Source organism: Vigna umbellata, chromosome 10 (genome assembly GCF_029865625.1).
Source record: "Vigna umbellata cultivar VRB3 chromosome 10, Vumbellata_1.0, whole genome shotgun sequence".
NCBI lineage: Eukaryota > Viridiplantae > Streptophyta > Magnoliopsida > Fabales > Fabaceae > Vigna > Vigna umbellata.
In genome coordinates, this window is record NC_142174.1 from 10,221,867 (window position 1) to 10,243,062 (window position 21,196).

The 21,196-nt window shown below is 32.5% G+C and overlaps 3 protein-coding genes and 1 pseudogene across 4 annotated transcripts; 3 read left to right on the forward strand and 1 right to left on the reverse strand.

Annotated features, from left to right (window-relative positions):
- The first annotated feature begins 210 nt into the window (after positions 1-210).
- LOC148191866 (uncharacterized) lies at positions 211-3,505 on the forward strand. The gene is made up of 8 exons (XM_088100222.1): positions 211-462; positions 594-702; positions 971-1,086; positions 1,271-1,390; positions 1,528-1,617; positions 2,188-2,327; positions 2,797-3,055; positions 3,237-3,505. The coding sequence occupies exons 1-8, from the start codon at positions 259-261 to the stop codon at positions 3,387-3,389; spliced, it is 1,191 nt and encodes a 396-aa protein (XP_087956348.1). The 5' UTR covers positions 211-258; the 3' UTR covers positions 3,390-3,505.
- A 1,366-nt stretch (positions 3,506-4,871) lies between these two features.
- Positions 4,872-8,180, reverse strand: LOC124820779 (NADH:ubiquinone oxidoreductase, 17.2kDa subunit). Its single transcript, XM_047292540.2, has 5 exons — positions 8,021-8,180; positions 7,657-7,683; positions 7,073-7,164; positions 5,381-5,490; positions 4,872-5,259 (listed from the first exon to the last, which is right to left on the reverse strand). Exons 1-5 carry the CDS (start codon positions 8,107-8,109, stop codon positions 5,107-5,109), a joined length of 471 nt encoding a protein of 156 aa, XP_047148496.2. The 5' UTR covers positions 8,110-8,180; the 3' UTR covers positions 4,872-5,106.
- Positions 8,181-10,102: 1,922 nt separating this feature from the next.
- Positions 10,103-15,635, forward strand: LOC124820775 (ERAD-associated E3 ubiquitin-protein ligase HRD1B). The gene is made up of 8 exons (XM_047292537.2): positions 10,103-10,189; positions 10,468-11,007; positions 11,310-11,486; positions 11,790-11,939; positions 12,020-12,228; positions 12,886-13,030; positions 14,497-14,767; positions 15,154-15,635. Exons 2-8 carry the CDS (start codon positions 10,478-10,480, stop codon positions 15,307-15,309), a joined length of 1,638 nt encoding a protein of 545 aa, XP_047148493.2. The 5' UTR covers positions 10,103-10,189; positions 10,468-10,477; the 3' UTR covers positions 15,310-15,635.
- A 1,550-nt stretch (positions 15,636-17,185) lies between these two features.
- Positions 17,186-18,720, forward strand: LOC148191867 (chalcone synthase 17-like; annotated as a pseudogene). Its single transcript, XR_015782693.1, has 2 exons — positions 17,186-17,493; positions 17,580-18,720. The product of XR_015782693.1 is annotated as a chalcone synthase 17-like (transcript).
- The last annotated feature ends 2,476 nt before the right edge of the window (positions 18,721-21,196 follow it).

Genomic DNA, 21,196 nt, shown 5'->3' on the forward strand with positions numbered 1-21,196 from the left:
GATTCATAGACAGGTATCCAAAAATAAGTTTTAGTTGAATATATATATATTCAGATAAGTCATACAGATGAAAACTAAGATTTATTATTTATCTCGATAAATTCTCATGAAGATACAAAAAAATAAATTATTTTCATATAAAAATATTTTTGTCAAAAACTCGTAAAAAAATGTGTAGAGAAGTTTGCAAAAGAGCCCATTATTATTCGATAACATGACTCAATTTCGAATTTCACGCTCACTCGCCCAAACCAAACAATGGCGGGTTCTGAACCTTTTCCTTCTCCAAAAATCCTTCTAGCAAAGCCGGGAATCGTCACCGGAGCTCCCGTTGCCGGTAAATTCGGCCGTGGAGGCGCCGGCGATGACGATTCCGTTCAGCACCGTTCTCGTCTCCCTTCCGTCGCGTCCCTCAACCTTCTCTCCGATTCCTGGGATTTCCATATCGATCGCTTTCTCCCAGTACTAACCTAAATCTCTCTTTACCTCTCTGTTTTTCTTTTTACCGCCAAATGTTTACAATTAGGTTAGACGTTTATGGGCGCCTGAAGTAGACTGACCGTGATTACCATTGTATTTTGAAAATGTTGCAGTTTTTGACTGAGAATACGGACTTTACTGTGATTGGAGTGATTGGGCCACCTGGAGTGGGAAAGTCCACTATTATGAATGAACTTTATGGTTTTGATTCAAGTTCCCCTGGTCAGTTTATTCGCACTATGTAATTTATGTCCTCTTTGGATGATTTTCATAAGCACTCGTAAATGAAGAAAATGAGATAGTAAATTACTTAAAACTTCTTCTGTAAGTTGAAACAGCATATAGACCTTAGTTTAGGAGAAGTTAATATGGAAGAATTTCTACAATGGACAAAAGTTGAGGGCATAAATGATTTTAACTAATACATTAACTTCATTTTACAATGAACAGAAAGCTTAGTTTCTTTAACTTTTGATCTATAAGCCTGCAGGGATGCTACCACCTTTTGCCTTACAGTCTGAAGAAACTAGAGCTATGGCAAGGCATTGTTCCACGGGCGTTGAACCAAGGATTTCAACTGAACGCATTATTCTTCTCGATACCCAGGTACTACTGCCTATAATATCTTCAATTTTGTTTCCTTTTTTTATGTTTTATTGTACTCATTCATTGGTGTGCTTCATTTTTCATTTATGGCTTTGTTTCTCTTCTATTGCTTTCACTGTTCCCCTTTTTCCCCTTAATTTTTGTGGCATTGAGTTTTTTTTTTCTTCTTTTTTTTCACCTGTAGCCTGTATTCAGTGCTTCTGTTTTAGCTGAGATGATGAGACCAGATGGCTCTTCAACAATTTCAGTGCTAGGTGGAGAAACCATGCCGGCTGAATTGGCTCATGAACTTATGGGTATTCAGGTAAGAGTAGCTTCCAATTAGAGAATACATTCTCAGGAGAAATACTATTTATTCCTAGCTTAATAGTGGTTGGTGTTTCCTTGAACCGTTCCTATATCTTCTTATGTTTGTTGGGTTGCTGCAAGGAATCTTTTTAGCTTGCTGTTCTTCTAGCATCCATATGTCATATTGTGCTGGTGGTGTCAGAGGGAGTTCGTGATGATAGCATGTGGCAATTGATGTTGACGGTATGTGTGTTGTATTTGTAGATGCTTCATGTCCCGTTCAATAACTCAATAACCTTTTTTGTGTTTATGCAAATTAAGTAGTCATTTGAAACACAGTAGTGCCTGTTGATTCCATCCATTATTGTTACTTACACGAAAATATTCACTGTCTGGCCTACACTATATAAAATCAAGTTGCTTTATACCATCCATTATGTATAAAATGATCATTTTGGTGAATAGTTGCAATCGCATAGTGTGTTGTAAGTATTTTGTGTTGTGGAAGCAATTGGCTATTATTTGCTGCTGCTAACAAAATGACTATAACTCTCAATTTTTTTATGCTTTTCAAACATGTGACTTGATTAATCTCTAGTCAGATTTGTGTTTTTGTAGATTTAAGATTACAGTCAATTTTAAGGGAAAGTACGTGATGTTGCTGATTGATAACAAATTTGTTTTAGGCATCCTTGTTTATTTTTATTTGAAAGTCTTTGAACATCATGTGCAGACACTTTATAGTTTTGGTAATTTACACTCTAAAGACTACTGATATATTGAAAACTGACATGCTGTATTTGAATAGTGTAGATTGATTTGTTGAAGCATGGCATTTCAGACCCGTCCTTGATGGCATCATCCCTATCGCAAAGCTCTAGTTCAGTGCTTGAGAAAGATAGACATCTTGAACATGAAGAATACGTGGCCACCCCTGTGTTTGTACACACGAAGTAAGAAACATCATTCTGCATCAACATATTGGCAGGAAATTATTAGCATAATGAATCTTATAGTTACTGTATGCAGCCACAATAATGAAGTCTAAAATCATGATAAACAAAGGAGGGTTCCTGAAAAAGACAAGCCAAGCCTTGACCTAGAGGGAACTGGTGAATGAGAATTAATGAATGGTTGACTTGTTTGACATATTTCATCTTGGCTAGAGTTTTATTTTTTTTTCTCTTTACATTTCTTCAAGTATCCTTTAAAGTCAAGCTCTGTGTCTCCTACTGCATGTGTCTCATTGACTGTTTGAAAATATAAGAAAATTTGACTGACTTAAATATATTCTCCATCTACAAAAATGTAATTTTAGGGTGCGTTTGTCACAGTTATTTCTTGTATCCACTTCCTTTCCTTTGTTGGAACAGTTTGCTGATAGTGAAGCACTCATCGGTCTTTTATTTTTTATTTTTATAGGTTGCAGGATCAAGACTTTACTCCTAATAATTTTGTGCAGTTGAAAAAGGCACTCATGCAATATTTCAGACCATCTTCTTTTGTGAGACAACACATTGGAAACAAACCTGAAGAGCATGCTTTATCTTCTACAGTTCGTGGCAGCCAAATGGAATCTAACTTAATAAAGTTGTATGCGATCCCTCTAAAGAAGAAAGATGAAAATCCAAGAGCTCAACATGAAAGTTACGTTTCTGCCCTATGGAAATTGCGTGATCAGGTTCTCTCTCTCTCTCTCTCTCTCTCTCTCTCTCTCTCTCTCTTAAAAGTACTACAGTACAGGATTTGTCAAGTTTCTTTACTTTGCTAGTTGATGCTGTTATATTTCTTCCTTTCTTGTAGACCCTTTAGTTTTAATAATAAACAAAATTTAAGAGACGTGATATGTTTTCTCATGTCAGATTTTATCCATGAAGTCACCATCTTTCACGAGATCAGTCTCAGAGCGGGAATGGTTAAAGAACTCTGCCAAGATCTGGGAACAGGTAACGAACTCCCCAACCATATTAGAGTATTGTAGAACACTTCAACATTCAGGCATGTATAGGAGATAATGACGAAGTATGCGAAGATTGAAGACAATCTCTTAAGTTGTATTTCAAGGTGTATCTTTTTAAACGCAAAATCATAATATTAATGTATCAGTTGCATATTCGTTACGCTGATTTTATTGCTGCTGGTGAATACACTTGGATGCCTATTTTTTTAGCGAACTCCTAACAGCTAAATTTTGTTATGTTTTGCCGGTAACTCTAAGAATTGATACAGTATAGTAGTTACAGAAACAACTAAGTCGTCATTCATTGGGATGACAGATATATATTATTCAGTCTACTGCATTCAATTTGGTGCGATATAACATAATTTGTGTGTATAACGATCATTCACTAATTACAATTTATTAACCTGAGAAGTGGTGAATTGAACAGTGATCGTAGAATGAAAAATGACAGAGTGAAGGTTTGACAATTTATCTCTTAACTTCTATTTGTTAACTTTTTGTGTTAAATTGTCATTTAGCACCATTCAAATAATATCCAAGCAATTTGTTAAATTTGGCCTTCTGACATCTTATTTTGGCGGCTTGTTTTGAAGAAATAAAGGAGGGGAGACAGAGAGTGAAGTCTCTTGCGTGGTAATCAGTTACCTATCCAATAACAAATACAATTTAACACAGTAAAATTTCTTTAATATTAATACGTTTTTCTTTAATTTATTGTTAAATATAAATTTTCTTTGATATTAATACGTTTTTTCCTTCTTTTATTGTTAAATGCAAAGATTCCAATACTTTATATGTACACAGTAATATCAAATGAAGCGACACATATTTGCAATGTCTATTAAGCATTTTGTGCGTCACCAGTTTAACATTGAAGAGCAATATTTATGGGGACCCTTAAAAAACGATTGTTAAGTGTCTTCCCCATTCAGGTTAAGTTAATTTAATATATTAAATATTGGTGTATATATCATTAAAAATCATTCTTATTTGTTAGCTTAAAATATATTAAGCTTATTTCTTCACATATTTTAAATTAATAATTTAAATGAGTTACATTTAATTTCATCATCAGTAGAGTACGTTTCAATTATTATAAAAATTTAATTAAAAATTACTGCATTTTTAATTTTATATCGCATTTCTTTATACTCTTTTAATTTTGAAGTGGATTTTTATAGTAAAAAATAGAAATCAATATATATTTAAGAAAACATAATTATACGAAAGCGTAAAAATAAGACAATACAGAATATGACAAGTGACGAGTTGTTTGTGCATAGAAGTCCTTGGACTCGGAGCCAAGATGCACCAGAATATAAGACTACATAACTCTAAATAATGAAATATTTAATCACTTGACCCACAATATTATGATGTATATACGTGATAGATCAAATATTTTGAAAATATAATTTTACTGAGATAAATTAGCCGATAATTATCCTTCAGATAAAGAACAAGTAACTACAATCTCTGGATCAGACAGGTTAATTAAAATAATACACGTACAAATAATAGACTAGGCAAAATATCGTTGCAAATAAGAGCATATCCTTTTTTAACACGATCGCATACATTATACTAAAAGATTTTGAAGTTCAATGCGACTTTGTCTGTTTTCAACACTAATAATTCGTTTTATTGTTAATTGTTAAAAAAGGAAAAAGCAGCTTTCCACCTCATTAACTTAAGGCAAAAAAAATTCTTGAGAATTAAAAAAACAAACATCCAGGACATCTGCAACTGAGCTGCCCCATATTGACGGTTCAGGCCTTGGACTCCCATGGTTGGTACCTGGTCCAGTCTCTCTGCCCTGGATTAAGGGCATGTCCCTTCGAATGATAGATATACTGTTCACCTTCTCCAGACAAATTTTCTTTGTGTTCAACACCATACCTTTTCGGTTTCAGTAGAAGAAGCTGCAACAATTATTATTATTATTTTTATTATTATCACTACCTCAACAATTTTCATGGGGCCTCAGATTTTCGCACCATGTGGCATTCACAAAACAAGGAAATAGGAAAAGAAAAGAATTACCTCATCTCCTGTGTGATCAGTTATGAAGTGGAGCCAGCCATGCCATTCAGGCGGAACCTGGGAGGCATTATACCTACTTTTCTCTGCATATTCAACCCACCTGTGTCTTCCTGCCAAATAGTAGGAAAAATCATGACATCAACAAATTCGATATTATGTCAAACATGGATTTTACCTCATGTTTGGATAAAGAATTTCCAAATTTAGAATAATTTAAAATGTGGGTAAAAGAAAGCATTTCCAAATTTAAAAGGCAATAATCCCCTAGTGCTGCAAGATATAGCTGACTTTTACCGAAACTTACGGACATTGCCCTTGAATCATCCATCCACTTCACCCAAATCCAGAAAAAACAATCTATTGGATGAAAATAATTACAGAAAGATGGTTTGAAAGAGGCTCCGAAAGATATCAAATGCAAGGATGAAGAAAAACCAGCGGAACGTTGACAACTGAAAGTGATTGTAGAAAGGATAAACAAGAATGCAGAAGGCTGATAATTTCTCTCGAAAATAAGTGTTTTATTTACAGAAGCAGAAACGGATTACAAGCTAGCACTAGGTACTTCATAACAGAATAGAGACAGAGATCTAAGGAATTTTAAAATTCCATCTATCGACTTTTTTTTTTTGGTGATCAGCATTCCATCTATAGTCATAACCTAAAATTTCAAATTCCTCATTTTAAAGAATGAAAAACTTTGCTAAAACCTTAAAATTAAATACCCAAACCAAATGAGGACTTCGGGGTAAAAAACTTAATTGCCCCCTTAAATCTGCATTCCCTTCTTAAAATTTCCTATCCAAACACATTACTGAAAATCAAAGTTTGAATCTTAACTCACTTGCAAGTTTATATAATAACATAGCATACAATAAATCATTAATTAAAAGACAGAAAAAAATACGAAGAGTCAGAAGATTAAAATAACACGACATTAACAAAATTGGCATCAACAATGATAACAGATAGCTCATAAGTAACATATCAATCAATAAATATAAAATTTATACACGTCAAAAGCACACTGAACGTTCACCATCAGTGCAGAAAATACATTCAAACAAATAAAAGTAAGAAAAATTAGATTTAGCTTTTTACCCTTAAGCAAATACATTCATATCATAGTATTCTACCCTTAAGCAACTGTTGTGAGGAAGCTGATAGAAACCAACTGGTATAAAAAGATGAACTGAACTTTATTCAACGAAAGTGATACTCAGTTACCAACTACACTAGAACGTAGTGAAATTAAACGAGAGGTCCCCCCAAGATTTGTTGAGAGCTTGGCCTCTCCCTGCCTAACCATCTTCTATCTTCCCTCCTCTCTCGTTTTGTCCCATATCCTCTATTTTTCTCCCCTGATCAATAACCACCTAGAGGCAGTTATGCTTGCCCATGAAAAGAACTGCTACAACAGAATAAAAAACCGCTAACTGTTTAATAACGGCTAGAACAATTCAATCCTAATTCAGAACCTAATTTCTAGTTCTCCTCTTATAAATTATAAGAGGCCTAACAAAAGCATTTGAAAAGCCAAAACATTTCACATTATCAATTTCCTGTTAAATATGTTAATAGTGAGAATGTTAATGCTAGATTTCCATGTAGATAGGTTATATTTGCTGTTTTTAGTCAAGTGTAATTTGCTGGATAAACCACACATACGTGTAGAATGAGAAACACACTTACCATACTGTGTGTCTCCAAGCTTCTCATAATACTTGTTACCGAATTTATCAACACCAACAAGCGTTGCCCCAATATTGTGGATCTTGGTTTGCCTGCATAAAATTAAAAACGTAATTAGATTGGAAGAGGAGAAATATTAGTACCAGAAGGGAGTTAAGATCTCATGGAGAAAAGTTCCAATACAAAGAGGACATACATCATTTTGCAAGAAGCCACATACAATTAAAATAAATCTAAATCTAATTGCAATGAACAATACAGCCCACTCAACTCGACCTAGAGTGAAACCGTCTATATCTAAGAGGGACATTTGAAGATACAAGGCTAATGTGTATATGTTTTTTGACACACGCTTGTCCTTCTCATAGTCCACCCTGAATGATAGGAAATGCTCCTTCAATTGCACCCAGTACTCTACTATGTCTTTCTACACTTTATATATTCATGAAGCATTAGGAAAGGCAGCGACCCAAAACACAGTGAAAGACATCCAATCATCAAATGAGAAGTCATAATTTGGCATTCATAGAGAGTGGGAATTGGAATGAAAAATGAAAAGATATCAAGAAAAGCAATTGACTTACAAGAGATTTCCATCCGGAAGGCATCTCCTGAAAATTCAAATCATAACGGAAAAAATATCAGCACACCACAAAGGCATCTACATTGTTCACGGAATCAAAGGAACCCTAAACAGTGTAAAACATAAATGCACTACAAAGTTCCTTTGACAACCGCAACACTAAATTAACAAAAAGCTATTAAATCAAATCTCAGTTTCATTTCATCTCCTAAATTACATTTTCCAGAGAAAGAGAAATCGAAAGGCAGCCGCAAATTAATAAGAAGGGGACAAAATCGGTTGAAGAACAGAAATATGGAACCATATGATCAGAATTGGAAGTGAGAAATTATGGAATACTAAAATCGAAAGAGAAAGGAACAAACAGGTAGCCTTCATCCTTAAGCTCTCTGAGGAAAGTACCGAAACCCTTTTCTCTGATCGATTTCAGAACATTCTTCACCACCGACGCCATGTCGCTCTTCTTCCTCCTTTTGGACAATTGCTAAGGCTGCGTTTGGTAACACCAAATACAAATAACATATAAATCACGGTTAAGAAAGAGAAGCTATAAATAATCTAGAGTCTAGATAGAAGGAAAAATAAATATTTATTATTATTATTGTTTAGTAGAGATGATGAAAAAAATGTTGAATGAAAATAAATTCTTTGTGTAAAAATATATATTAAAAAAATGAAATAGAGATTAATTGATTTGAGAGGAAAGATATTATGTTAGTTATGTTTGAAAATATAATCTTTTTAATAATTAATATTATATAATTTTATTAATATAAAAAATAAAGGTTAATTTCTTTTATCTGTATAACGTATAACCGCAAGTTTGTTGTCTGGTTCGCATTTTACATAAAAAGAAAATATTATAATCTTTTTCTATTTTAACATGTAAAATACGTGTAATATTTTTATTTAATTAAATTAATAAAATAATTAATTTATTAGTTTATTTTTAAAATAAATAATATTTATAATTTATAAGTATAAGTATGTTGAAAATATATTTGACTTTGGATCAGACTAAAATATAAGTAAAAAAAGGGAATGACTAAGTAATTTTTGGATGAATTAAAGAAAAAACACTAAAAAAACAAGCTATTTATATGAAAAACACAATGTGTTGTGTTAATATTGTCAAATTTTAAAAATTTAAGTTAGGACATCTAGTGGAACAATCTGTTTGTCCAATGTCATCCTACAATTTAGATTTTCTAATACAGTGAATTAATAAAAAAAATTATTTAGAATTATTTGTTTGAATTTAAAATAAAATTTAGTTTTTAAGCCAAACAAATTATGTATAAAACTAAACATGTAATTAAAAAAATAAATTCAGATTTTTGAAAACCATAGAATTATTTTATTTTGTATAAAAAAACTATTTAAAAGATTTTAGCTTGTCTGAGAAAAAAAAACACATTGGATTTAAAAATGTTTTAAGTTCAAGAAAAATAAACATACTTTTATCTGTTTTCAGTCAAGGTTACCTTGTTTTACTTATATATAATACTGATTGTAATTAAATAAGTTTTCTAGTTTGGTAAATTTGTTCAAAAGTTATTTTAAAATAATTTATTTATTTTTTATCCGCATTATAATATAATTATTCTTTAATTTTTTTTAGAATTAAAATATTATTTTATTTATTTTACATTTTAAATGATTTTTTAAAATTAATATTCTTTTATTTGAATTTATTTTTCTTGCTAAAATTTAACTATTCTGTTAAATTAAAAAAACTATTTATAATAAAAAAGAATTAAAATTAAAAGTTACATTGTAAAAATTATTTAAATTTATTTTTATAATTATATGTGCATGTATGTATGTAGCGTGTTTTCTCTCGTTTAAAATGAAAATAAGTTGTTTTCTTTAAAGAAAAGTATGTATAATGCTAAATAAAGTCATTCAAAAATATAATCCCGAACTACAACTTTTCCAAAGTCATTGAAATATCTTATTTTAAAAAATAAAAAAGTAGTCTATTTACAAATTTTGAGCTTATGTTAAAAAGAAAGATCTATTGCTGATTTAAATGTGTTTTGAGTTTACGTGAAATAAATATATTTTTTAGTTTTAACATAAAAATCATTATTTTTTATCTCTAATCCCAACAATACCTATTATGTTAGGTATAATGTCTTAAAAGATTAGTTCTTAAAATTTATGCTATTTATTTTTATTATTTTATTTTAAATGTCTAAATTATTGACTTTAAGATTTGAAAATATGATGGAAGTTAAAATTTAAATTATACTTTTTATAAAGATTAAAAATAATGATTTCAAAATAAAAAAAATTGTCTAATGCAAACACAAAACTACTAGATGCAGTCAAAAAATTAAAATCTTCAAGAAGGACAGATGGCAAAAGATGATTGGATACGGTTACATCATTTTGTTTCAACATTGCTTCTAAATTTTATTTAATATTTAATATTAAAACAAAATCTTGGAAGTTCTGTGCAAGAACGAAAAGGAAGAACTTAGAAGAACGATTGTTTTTTCCTTCCAATTCAGACCCTTCCATTCCAACAGGTACCTTCTTTCTTCTTCTGCGATTCCATTTTCGTTTTTTCTTTTGTTTTTTCATCCAATTTCTTTAAAGTTTCGTTGATCTGATTCCAAGTTAGGGCTTATCTTGGATTGGGGTTTCATTTTCAACATGCCCTTTCTCAATCCTTATAGCTTTCATGTTTGATTGTTCTGTTTCATCCCAAATGCATTATATGTAGGGCAGATTAAATTAATTACGTGGGCAATTGATAACTTGGGTTTTCAGATGTTGATTCAATCTTTACATTGGCTTTATGCAGAGAAGAAATCATGAAGCTGAAAACTTACGCTGGTCTCAGTTTCATTGCAACTCTGGCTATTATATATCATGCATTTAACAGTAGGGGTCAATTTTATCCGGCAATGGTGTATCTCTCAACTTCCAAGATCAGCTTGGTGCTTCTTCTCAACATGGGTTTGGTCTTTATGTGTATTCTATGGCAATTAACCAAGAAGATTTTCTTGGGTTCCCTCCGTGAGGCGGAGGTTGAGAGGCTAAACGAGCAATCGTGGAGGGAAGTCATGGAAATCCTCTTTGCAATCACCATTTTTAGGCAAGACTTCTCTGTCACATTTCTTGCGATGGTCACGGCATTGTTGTTGATTAAGGCTTTGCATTGGTTGGCTCAGAAGAGAGTCGAGTACATCGAGACCACTCCTTCGGTGCCCATGTTGTCGCATGTTCGAATTGTATCTTTTATGGGGTTCCTTCTTCTCTTAGACAGCCTTTTCTTATATAGTTCTTTGAAGCATCTGATAGAAACCTGGCAGGCTTCAGTTTCACTATTCTTTTGTTTCGAGTAAGCTTTCTTCTTCCTTTTTCGAGTACTGCTGCTGAACTTCTAGTTTGATAAGATAAGTCATGAATTTGAGAATGTTGTTTGTTTAGTTTTTTCTGTTTGACTTCGATTTGCTTCAGTCGTGCGTAAATCCATTTAGTCCATGTTGATATAGGAAAGTTCACATTTTGGTTTAATTTTTAATAATCAAATTTCTTGTTTGACAAAGATAACTAAGGATTGGTGAGAGGCCATATATATAATTCTTTTAAAATGTTAAAAATTTGGGTGTTTATCTGACAGATTATTTGTTTCTATCTCAGGTACATGATACTGGCAACCACCACCGTGTCAATTTTTGTAAAGTATATTTTCTATGTTAGTGACATGCTTATGGAGGGACAATGGGAAAAGAAACCAGTCTTCACTTTTTACCTGGAACTCATTAGGGACTTGCTTCACTTGTCTATGTATATGTGCTTCTTTCTTGTAATTTTTGTGTAAGTGGTCAATCAACTCTTTTATACATTTATTTGTAGCTGTCTTCATATGCATGCACTGCACAAGTCATTAGTTACAGTCTGTGTATTTGTATGCCTCTCATTGGCACGAGCATTTAGCCATTGGACTGCACTTAGAAACAGATTCAATCATAATTGACAATGATACTAATAGTTTCTGTTTCATTAACATGTATACATTTGATTTATTTGCTTTTCCTGGTCATGCTATTTTGGTTAGATTATCCAATTAACTTTCACTGGTTATATTTTCTCTATACTAACTTTTAGTTGATCTATTAGAAACTATGGTATTCCCTTGCACCTTATACGGGAGCTGTATGAGACGTTTAGGAACTTCAAAGTCCGTGTTGCAGATTACATACGTTATCGTAAAATCACTTCAAATATGAATGATCGATTTCCAGATGCAACCCCTGAGGAGCTTAATGCGTGAGTTATACCTGGTGACATCTCTTTTATTAATTTAGTATTTGTGTATATTAAATATAATAATTTAAATGACTGTGCAGAAGTGATGCAACCTGCATTATCTGTCGTGAAGAGATGACTACAGCCAAGAAACTTATATGTGGACATCTTTTTCATGTTCATTGTCTCCGATCATGGCTGGAGCGGCAGCATACATGCCCCACCTGCAGAGCCTTGGTTGTACCACCAGAAAATGGAACAACTGCAGCTGTAGGGCCGCAAGGATCACAGGCTGATGGTCAACGGCAAGGTAATCACTCACTATTGTTAAACATTTTAGTGATGTACTTGATGTCAGAAATGAACTGATCTTATTTCCAGAGGTACAGTGTGTTTGGAACCCAAAATGGAAAACTAGAGTCGGAAGCATACTTTTTCTATCTGCACCCTCCAACATAGTTTTTACAATGATTTTAATTTTACCGTTTACTTTTGCAATGTGTAATTTCTTTTTTATTACCCTGTGAAGACTTCCTCATTAATGTTTCGTATGAAGCTCCTAAAGATCCTATTATATAGTTTTACTCATAATAGTTAACTTTTAAAACCCTGTTTTCTTTTAATTTTGTGTGGTTATGTTGCCTGCCTGAGTCCAATACAATTTAGACCATTTAAAATTAGTGTCATGGTATGTACACTGTCAACCAATTAGAACTCATATTTAGTATGGCTTTTAAAGTAGTTATTATCAAAGTCAAAAAATGTATCGTACATGTGGTTTGTGATTGGATGATAGTGTAAATTTTTTCATCATCATTGCATTCTTTATATTTTTTTTCTCTTAAAATATTTTGAATGTAATATCTGTAAAATTGAATAAGCATAGTAACACCTGTAATTGTAAACATTGTGACTCTGCATGTGTGTTTGTCTATTATTTAATGTTGTTTATTTTCACCTTGAACAGGAGCTGGGACAGGCGGTGAAAGCTCAGCTCAAAATGAGGCTACGGATAATTTGAGTAGACATCGAGCCAGACTCCAAGCTGCTGCTTCTGCTGCTTCCATATATGAGAAGTCTTATGTGTACCCTTCTGCAAATTCTTTTGCATGGTATGGCATTTCTGCTTGGACAATTAGGCAATAAGTCATATGTGCTGTGTATTTTACTCGTTATTAATAATACGAGGGTTTCTAGCAACACTCTAAAACTCTAAAATTTTCGGAACTATCAAGTTATGGGTGGGGTTCATCAAATAAGATGTGGGACTCCCAAATCTTAATTTCAACCAATATTGAGAGTGTTACTCCTAGCAGAACCATGGCCTTCAATAGTTTTGTTGAACCACACCAATACGTTGGGGGTGAAAAACCACAAATTCCTCAGTCGTCAACTCCTCTTTGACATCCCTTTCTAAATCTATTGCACCATTTATCCTCTTTGGGATTGTGAGTTCTAACTCTGTATTTCACATCTTACAAAATACTCAAAAACTATCCTATTGGTTGCTCCCCAGTAGGTGACGAGGCTTCCAACACTGATGCCTCAAAATATTGAATATAATCTTCAAAACTTGTTTGGTATGTTGATATATATTTCTAAACTTTATTTTCGAAATCTCCCCCAATTCAATTCTTTGGTTTTTTAACATAAGAATTTAACCAATGTATTGTATTCTCCTCCATACTAAAAATTGTATATTAAGTTGCAAGGTGAATTAATTCCACTTAGAAGGAATGCGGGGTTTTAAAGCCTGAAATCTTTTGGGTAAGCCATTCCTTGCATTGACCTAAATGGCTGCTCTGAATTTTTAGTTTGACATGGCATGATAATGGTGCCGCTTTTTATCATTTAATTGACCCCAATAATGGGAAAAATGGTTGTTATGTTGCTATTCTTTGAATGAGAGACTGGGACATGGACCACTTTGTTCTGCTTTGACAAAGCTACGGTTTGAGTATGGAATACGAATTCTGACTTCTTTCAAAATTCCATGTTATTCCCAAAGTGACTAGTTTGAAGTGAGAGCAGAGAACTCGGGAAAATCAGTTTGAAGAAAACAAGAAAATGAAAATAACTAAGATGAGTTCTTAATTTTATGCTCTAAAAAACAGACCATGGAGAACATGTTTACGAAATAATTGGATAAAAAATAGTCACCCACAGTCTTGAAAACAAAACTATTTCAAGAATGATAGTCAAGCACGCCCTTAATAGTTTGGTTTGTGCGTGAATCCAATTGAATATTGGTCTGATTTTTTAAAATAGAGACGCTTAAAATGGAGTTTATGCTTTGATATAGAAGTGTGATATGTACAATTATTGTCTAAATGTGTTTGAATATAGTGCTTCACTGGCATAAGAAATTGTATTTCCGGATCTGATTTGTTTAATAATCATATTGTCCTCAATGAAGTTTGTTGTATCACATTTTTTACTGATTATTGTTCCTCGTTCGTTTGCTATAAGATGACTGATTAACAAGACAAAGTACCAATTTTGTGATCTCATTAAAAATTGATAATGTTGAACTAATCTAAAAATGTTTAATTGATATGGCCTGTTCTTAAACTGACAGTTCTCCTGGGTACACTCTCCATCCTCCGGTGGCTGAATCTACTAATAAAGACAGTAGTGGAGGGCAGACTTCCGGCGAACAAACACAGAGTTGGTTTCTTACCACTGGTGGACCAACAAATGAATCTTATCCTCCAATGCAATACTTCCATCTTCTACCCTCCCAACCAAATGCAGCCCTTGTCAATTATGGAAAGGGGTTTGAAAATGATCCAAATATCCCAAGCTCCCATCTGGAAGCATATAGAAAACTCCTTCAATGCCAGATTCAGGTATGATGTGTTCTCTTTTCTCTTTACCAGGACAGTAAGTGGTATGTCATCTTGGGTTTACCTAAATAAGAAAGGTCACGTTTGACAGTTATGGTGTGAGCACCAAATGAATAGTCCTTGTCCCGCATGCATACTAGATTCTGCTCCACCAAAATGGGGCATTTACTGATATTATTGTTTTAAAAATAAGTTTCACCAGAATTAGGTTCTTGTAAGCACTGAGAGTAACGAATGAATGCATGTAGATAGTTTGCATTGCATCAATGTGGTCAGTGCATGGTTTCGATCACCATGTAATTAAATTGTTTAATAAAGATTATGTTTTCATTATTTTAATGAAAGATGAAATTAATAGTTGTAACACAAATCCCCCCGTCACCCCACAGATTCTGCAAAATCAGCTCGAGATTCTGCAGAAGACAAGGTCTGACAGAAGTGTAGATGAGGGCACATCGTCATCAGATAGCAGAGGCAAGAGTGTCATTTCCTCGTCTGAATCTGGACGTGCTTATACTGAGGAGATTCAAGATGGAAAAGCGTAAGTTGGCTGTTTATTTCTGTTTGATGCCAGAAGGAGACTGTCAAATGTAGATATAGGAAGAAGAGAACACAGAAATCACAGCATGGCTCTAACGTGAAATCTGCTATTGATACTAATCTTGTAAATGCTTAGTGCCCTTAAAAATGATTTATTTTGGCTTTTTTTTTTTCTTCTTTTGTGGATTGTACGCTTATATTAGCTTTAAACAAACATCTTTTGATCAGAAAATTTGGATTTATTGAGGCATATTGTTTCCCCTTTAAAGTGGGGATGTCTCATCAATGTGAGGTCTATTGTTTTCCTATTAAAGCAGGGATTTTTATTCCAGACGAGAGCCTTGTTTTACCGATGAAAATAAATGTTTCTAAAGCATTACAATTTCAGCCCATGAATGAAACTCTGATATCAAATGTGTATTACTCGGTTATCAAATTTTAGTGAGATTTTCTCTTCTAACTATGTAAAGCTTGAACTTAAAATAAAACTTAAGGAAATCTGGTCTGATTTTTTTTAAATGCCTTTTTATTTATATAGGTTAATTATGAAATTTAATAAAAAAAAACTACACGACTTTTTCTACGATATTGATTAAAAATATTGATTTCAACAAAATAGTATTTAATATATGATATTACATAACTGTTTATCAATTAAAGCACATGTAGTATACAATACTGGATAATTAAATTAACCAACTAAATCTTACATGGATCTTAATTTTTATATTATGCTTTTTTATTATCACGTTTTAATTTACAACCTTACATTATTCTATTCCAAATTTACAACAATCAATTGGTTTTTTAAACTAGTATATTGAAGAATCATAATCTTACATCATTATCATTCACAATTTAATATACAAAAATCAAATTATTTTAAAATGGACAAGTAAAATAAACTTTAGGTTATTATTTTTAGTTTTTTATGTTATTATATAATTATATGTAATTAAAGTAACCTAGGTGTGCATGTTAATTAATCTCAACAGGGCCACTGATTTCAGTAAATGTATTTCATTTTACTGTATATATTTTTTAAAAACAAAATGCATCTATGTTTTCAAATTAAAAACGTAAATTATAATATTTTTAATTTAGGGTAGAGAAATTATTCTATATCATTATAACAAAAATAGTTTTAAAAAATATTATAATCCTAACACAAAATACAGCAAGTTAATAATTTACCTTCCCTTATTTTTGTTCTCGTCACCATCTTAAATTTAATAATCTTATTTAATAATCTTAAATTTAAGTATGTTTTAGACATTTTAACATAAATCTTATAAACTTGCAAACAGAAAAAAGGTTTCCGATTAATACCTAACATAATATAATCAATCCCATATGTTCTCTGTAGGCTAGTTGATCAGCCACCGTATAACTTCATCTCAGTTCTTCGTGTGCTTCTGACTTTCAGAGACACGAGAAACACAAGTGAACCGGTTTTAAAAAATGTGTGTGTATATATATATATATATTAAAAATGCTTCTTTGGTAGAAAATGGGTAGATAGCGCCATTAGGTTGACCGTGCAAGATGAACTAATCACTTTGAATTTTAATTCAAAATAATTGAGCGGACACATTCTATTATGGGTTCATCGAACTTAATGTTGCTTGACCACGACTAACCGTGTAACAAAGTTGAAAATATACAATAGAACAATAATAACAATAATTAGTGATCTTTTATTTAATTTGCATTGCATCGTGGCCGTTCATATTACTTCAAATCCAGCCTACCAACACCATTGCTCCAATATCTTCCTCCGCTACCTCGTGCCAACGTAAGATAGCAATTGCTGATGCACGTGATGCTCACCTACCCATTTTCAATCCACCCTTTCTTACGTATAAAATGCAAACTCTTCTTCCATCATCTTCAAACACAACTTCTGCAACCAAACAGAAACCCCTTCTACTTGCTCTTTCACTTCGTGTCCAAATACCATCACCGCCCACTTCTATTATTACTTCTATACTTCAAAGCAAACCAAAGGAAGATGGTCACTGTGTCGGAGATCCGTCAGGCTCAAAGGGCAGAAGGCCCAGCAACCATCCTTGCCATCGGAACTGCAACCCCACCAAACTGTGTTGATCAGAGCACCTATCCCGACTACTACTTCAAAATCACAAACAGCGAGCACATGACCGACCTCAAGGAAAAGTTCCAACGCATGTGTAAGTAATTGAATCAATATATTTATAGTCATTTCACTTTCACACGATGTTTGAATCAAGCTAATAATTGGTTTACGATGTTCCAGGCGACAAGTCTATGATCAAGAAGAGATACATGCACGTGACGGAGGAGGTCCTGAAGGAGAATCCCAACATGTGTGCTTACATGGCACCTTCTTTGGATGCCAGGCAAGACATAGTGGTCGTAGAGGTACCAAAACTAGGAAAAGAGGCTGCAGTGAAGGCTATAAAGGAGTGGGGGCAGCCAAAGTCAAAGATTACTCACTTGATCTTTTGCACCACCAGTGGCGTGGACATGCCTGGTGCTGATTACCAGCTCACCAAACTCCTCGGACTTCGGCCCTATGTGAAGAGGTACATGATGTACCAACAGGGATGCTTTGCTGGAGGCACGGTTCTTCGATTGGCTAAGGATTTGGCCGAGAACAACAAGGGTGCCCGTGTGCTTGTCGTGTGTTCTGAGATCACTGCAGTCACCTTCCGTGGCCCAAGTGACACCCACTTGGACAGTCTTGTCGGACAGGCACTCTTTGGAGATGGAGCAGCTGCGGTGATCGTTGGTTCTGATCCAATTCCACAGATTGAGAAACCATTGTTTGAACTTGTTTGGACTGCACAGACCATTGCTCCAGACAGCGAAGGTGCTATTGATGGACACCTTCGTGAAGTTGGACTCACCTTTCACCTCCTTAAGGATGTTCCCGGGATTGTCTCAAAGAACATTGGGAAGGCACTTTCTGAGGCCTTCAACCCATTGAACATCTCTGATTACAACTCTATCTTCTGGATTGCACACCCTGGTGGGCCTGCAATTCTTGACCAAGTTGAGCAAAAGTTGGGTCTGAAACCAGAAAAGATGAAGGCCACTAGAGATGTGCTGAGTGACTATGGGAACATGTCAAGTGCATGTGTGCTTATTCATATTGGATGAGATGAGGAGGAAAATCAGCTGAAAATGGACTCAAAACAACAGGTGAAGGACTTGAATGGGGTGTCTTGTTTGGTTTTGGACCTGGACTTACCATTGAGACAGTTGTTCTCCATAGTGTGGAGATATAAAATCATCCTATCTCATTTCCTTATTACTTACATGATTTTTTTTTTTAATTTTTTCGTCCGAGTTTAAAGAATAATTGTATCTGTGATATTAATATACAATTATAAAAGTTTTAAGAAAATTAATTTGCACTTTTAATAATTGTAAAATTAATTGTGTAAGTTCAAATATGAGCATTAATGTGGCTATAACGTTAACAAACATCATATCTAGTTTTCAAATTACTATATTTTATTTCATACTGTTAACTTACAAATACAATTTATTTATTTTAATTACCAAGTTATATTATTGATAGAGATTTCTTGACACAGTTGTAGTAAACCATTACTTGTAATGTTAACAGGATACCTATAATTCATAAATTTGTACAAATTCAACCATTTAAGTTCACATTCATACACATTAATGAATCAAGAGATGTTCAAGTTCATTTTTAATAATTTTATTAATCTACATAAGTAAACACGTTTATAATAATTTTTTACACTAATAACCATCGTAATGAAACACACACAAAAAAAACTCACTAAATGACAATTGTTTGGGAGAATTTTACCTCCTTTTCTCAAAGTATATTTTCTTTTAAAATATTTCCCATATTTAACAAAATTATTGCAATGGAAAATATTAGATATGTAAACTCATATAGTCTTTATTGCTTACCATCAGTTGAATAACAACTAAAAACATATTTAATCTGTTTATAAGCTAAGTAATCATTAAAGTTCTATTAAATAATCTAAAAATGGAAAATATAAGAAACTATTATTATAGAATACATTAAAAGCTTGAATAAATGTGTTTCACCGAGAGTTTCCAATTTTGACTTAAAACGGTTGTATGAAAAAGTATACAATTTTGTCCAAAAATAATTATATGAAAATGAATAAATTTTACAAGCAAACAAATACGAGGCAATCATAAAGTGGTTAGGAGATATTTTAATATATATTTATTAGAGTAAATTTTTTTATATTAATAATATATGTGATCAAATCTCGATAATTTAATTACATCACAATATTCCTTAATATATACATATCCACAAAATATATGAAAATGTGATAAATTCTAATCATAACTCTGATACCATGTTAGAAGTGATCTTTAAGCTTAATTCAACCCCACAAAACCGGTTTGTAGAGTCAATTTTGCATCCACTTATAAACTATGAATTAGTCTTATCTCTAATCGATGTGGGACTTCTAACATCTAACTAATAAAAAAGAATTCTAATACCATAATAAGAATTTTGGCACATGACAAAATAGGTCCTTAATGATTTGCATAAAAGTATCGAAGAAGACAACATGAACCTAAAACGCACATGTAAAGGATAAGAGAAAAGAAAAAAAAGTGAGACAAGAAGAGGAAAAGCACTTATTATTCATTTGTTTTTAAGCAAAAGGATTACAAAAAAATTTATAAAAGATTTTTATAAAATAGAGGAAGAAAGAAAATTGAAACAAAATGTATTGTATGTTAACCGATATCACGTTATTAACTTACAAATATAATTTATTTATTTTAATTACAAAGTTATATTGTTCAAGTCTATATTTGTGTTTCTATACATGTGATTGATAACTTTCACCAATACTTGATTTTCTTAGAGATACAATTTTTTTAGGAATAAAATTGTTTAGAAATAAAATGAATATTATTGTGAACGCCAGTAGTTCACCTTCCGCTCTCTCCAATGCAATTTGCATACAAATAGGGAGAAATTATAAAAAGCGAAGCCATAAATATTTCACTTTCATCAAATCCTTAGTATGATATTCTTTAAGTTTGATATTAAAATCAATTAACCTTTTTCTCTTATCGAGAATTGGGGAGAAAACAAATAATTTAATACTTAATTTTAAGAAGAATCTCTCCGACCTTTGAAAAAATTGTTTGTCCTTTCCCTTCTAAATTTTTAAACTCTGTTTGTAGGCTAGCTTGGTTAAATGGATTTACATATCTAATTATTGTTAATATTTTTTTTTTTTTTTTGCATTTATGTCAATCAATTTCCTTATATAATTGAATGATTTAAAGGATATTGGACTTCCAACAAAGAAGGTAACTTTCTTCTCAAACAATTGTAATGTTTACTGTTAAGGAAGATTTAGAATTTTGTTAAAAAAAATTATATGAAATTTTATCTAAAAATTATATGAAATTATACGATAACAAACCATTTCGACAAATCATAAATGAATTTAAAGATGAATAGCTGAAATTGCTCCAAATTGGTATCAACTTTTCATGCCTGTCCTTCTGCATAAACAGTCAAGTAAGATAAAAAAAAGTATAAGATAATGTTATCTAAAACTTATTGTATATAAATAAAGGAACATCAAGCTATACAAGTAGAAAAATGAGTAAGTAGCTCCACGACCTTGACTGTTCAATGCTAATATAGAAAGAAAGAAATCTTTGACCGTTCAATAATCATATTCCCTCTTTCAAATTTAAGTTAAAATATTCGGTTGGGATTATGGATAAAATGAATGAAGAGAACCGGTGTGAGATCCAAAAACTCTGTAGTCATACCCAATGACGTGGCGCAACTCTACCCGTAGATTTAAGTTTGATTTGGCTGTGGCAGTTGATGCAATTTAGGAGGCTACCTAC

Bases quoted from the DNA above. Each gene is read 5' to 3' on its own strand.
- LOC124820775 (XM_047292537.2), top strand. From the start codon at position 10,478: ATGAAGCTGAAAACTTACGCTGGTCTCAGTTTCATTGCAACTCTGGCT. The intron at 11,487-11,789 runs GTAAGTGGTCAA...TTGATCTATTAG, and splicing joins TTCTTTCTTGTAATTTTTGT to AAACTATGGTATTCCCTTGC. The intron at 11,940-12,019 runs GTGAGTTATACC...ATGACTGTGCAG, and splicing joins ACCCCTGAGGAGCTTAATGC to AAGTGATGCAACCTGCATTA.
- LOC148191866 (XM_088100222.1), top strand. From the start codon at position 259: ATGGCGGGTTCTGAACCTTTTCCTTCTCCAAAAATCCTTCTAGCAAAG. The intron at 463-593 runs GTACTAACCTAA...AAAATGTTGCAG, and splicing joins ATATCGATCGCTTTCTCCCA to TTTTTGACTGAGAATACGGA. The intron at 1,618-2,187 runs GTATGTGTGTTG...TGAATAGTGTAG, and splicing joins TGTGGCAATTGATGTTGACG to ATTGATTTGTTGAAGCATGG.
- LOC124820779 (XM_047292540.2), bottom strand. From the start codon at position 8,109: ATGGCGTCGGTGGTGAAGAATGTTCTGAAATCGATCAGAGAAAAGGGT. The intron at 5,491-7,072 runs GTAAGTGTGTTT...ACTATTTGGCAG, and splicing joins GCTTGGAGACACACAGTATG to GAAGACACAGGTGGGTTGAA. The intron at 5,260-5,380 runs GTAATTCTTTTC...TAATTGTTGCAG, and splicing joins CTGATCACACAGGAGATGAG to CTTCTTCTACTGAAACCGAA.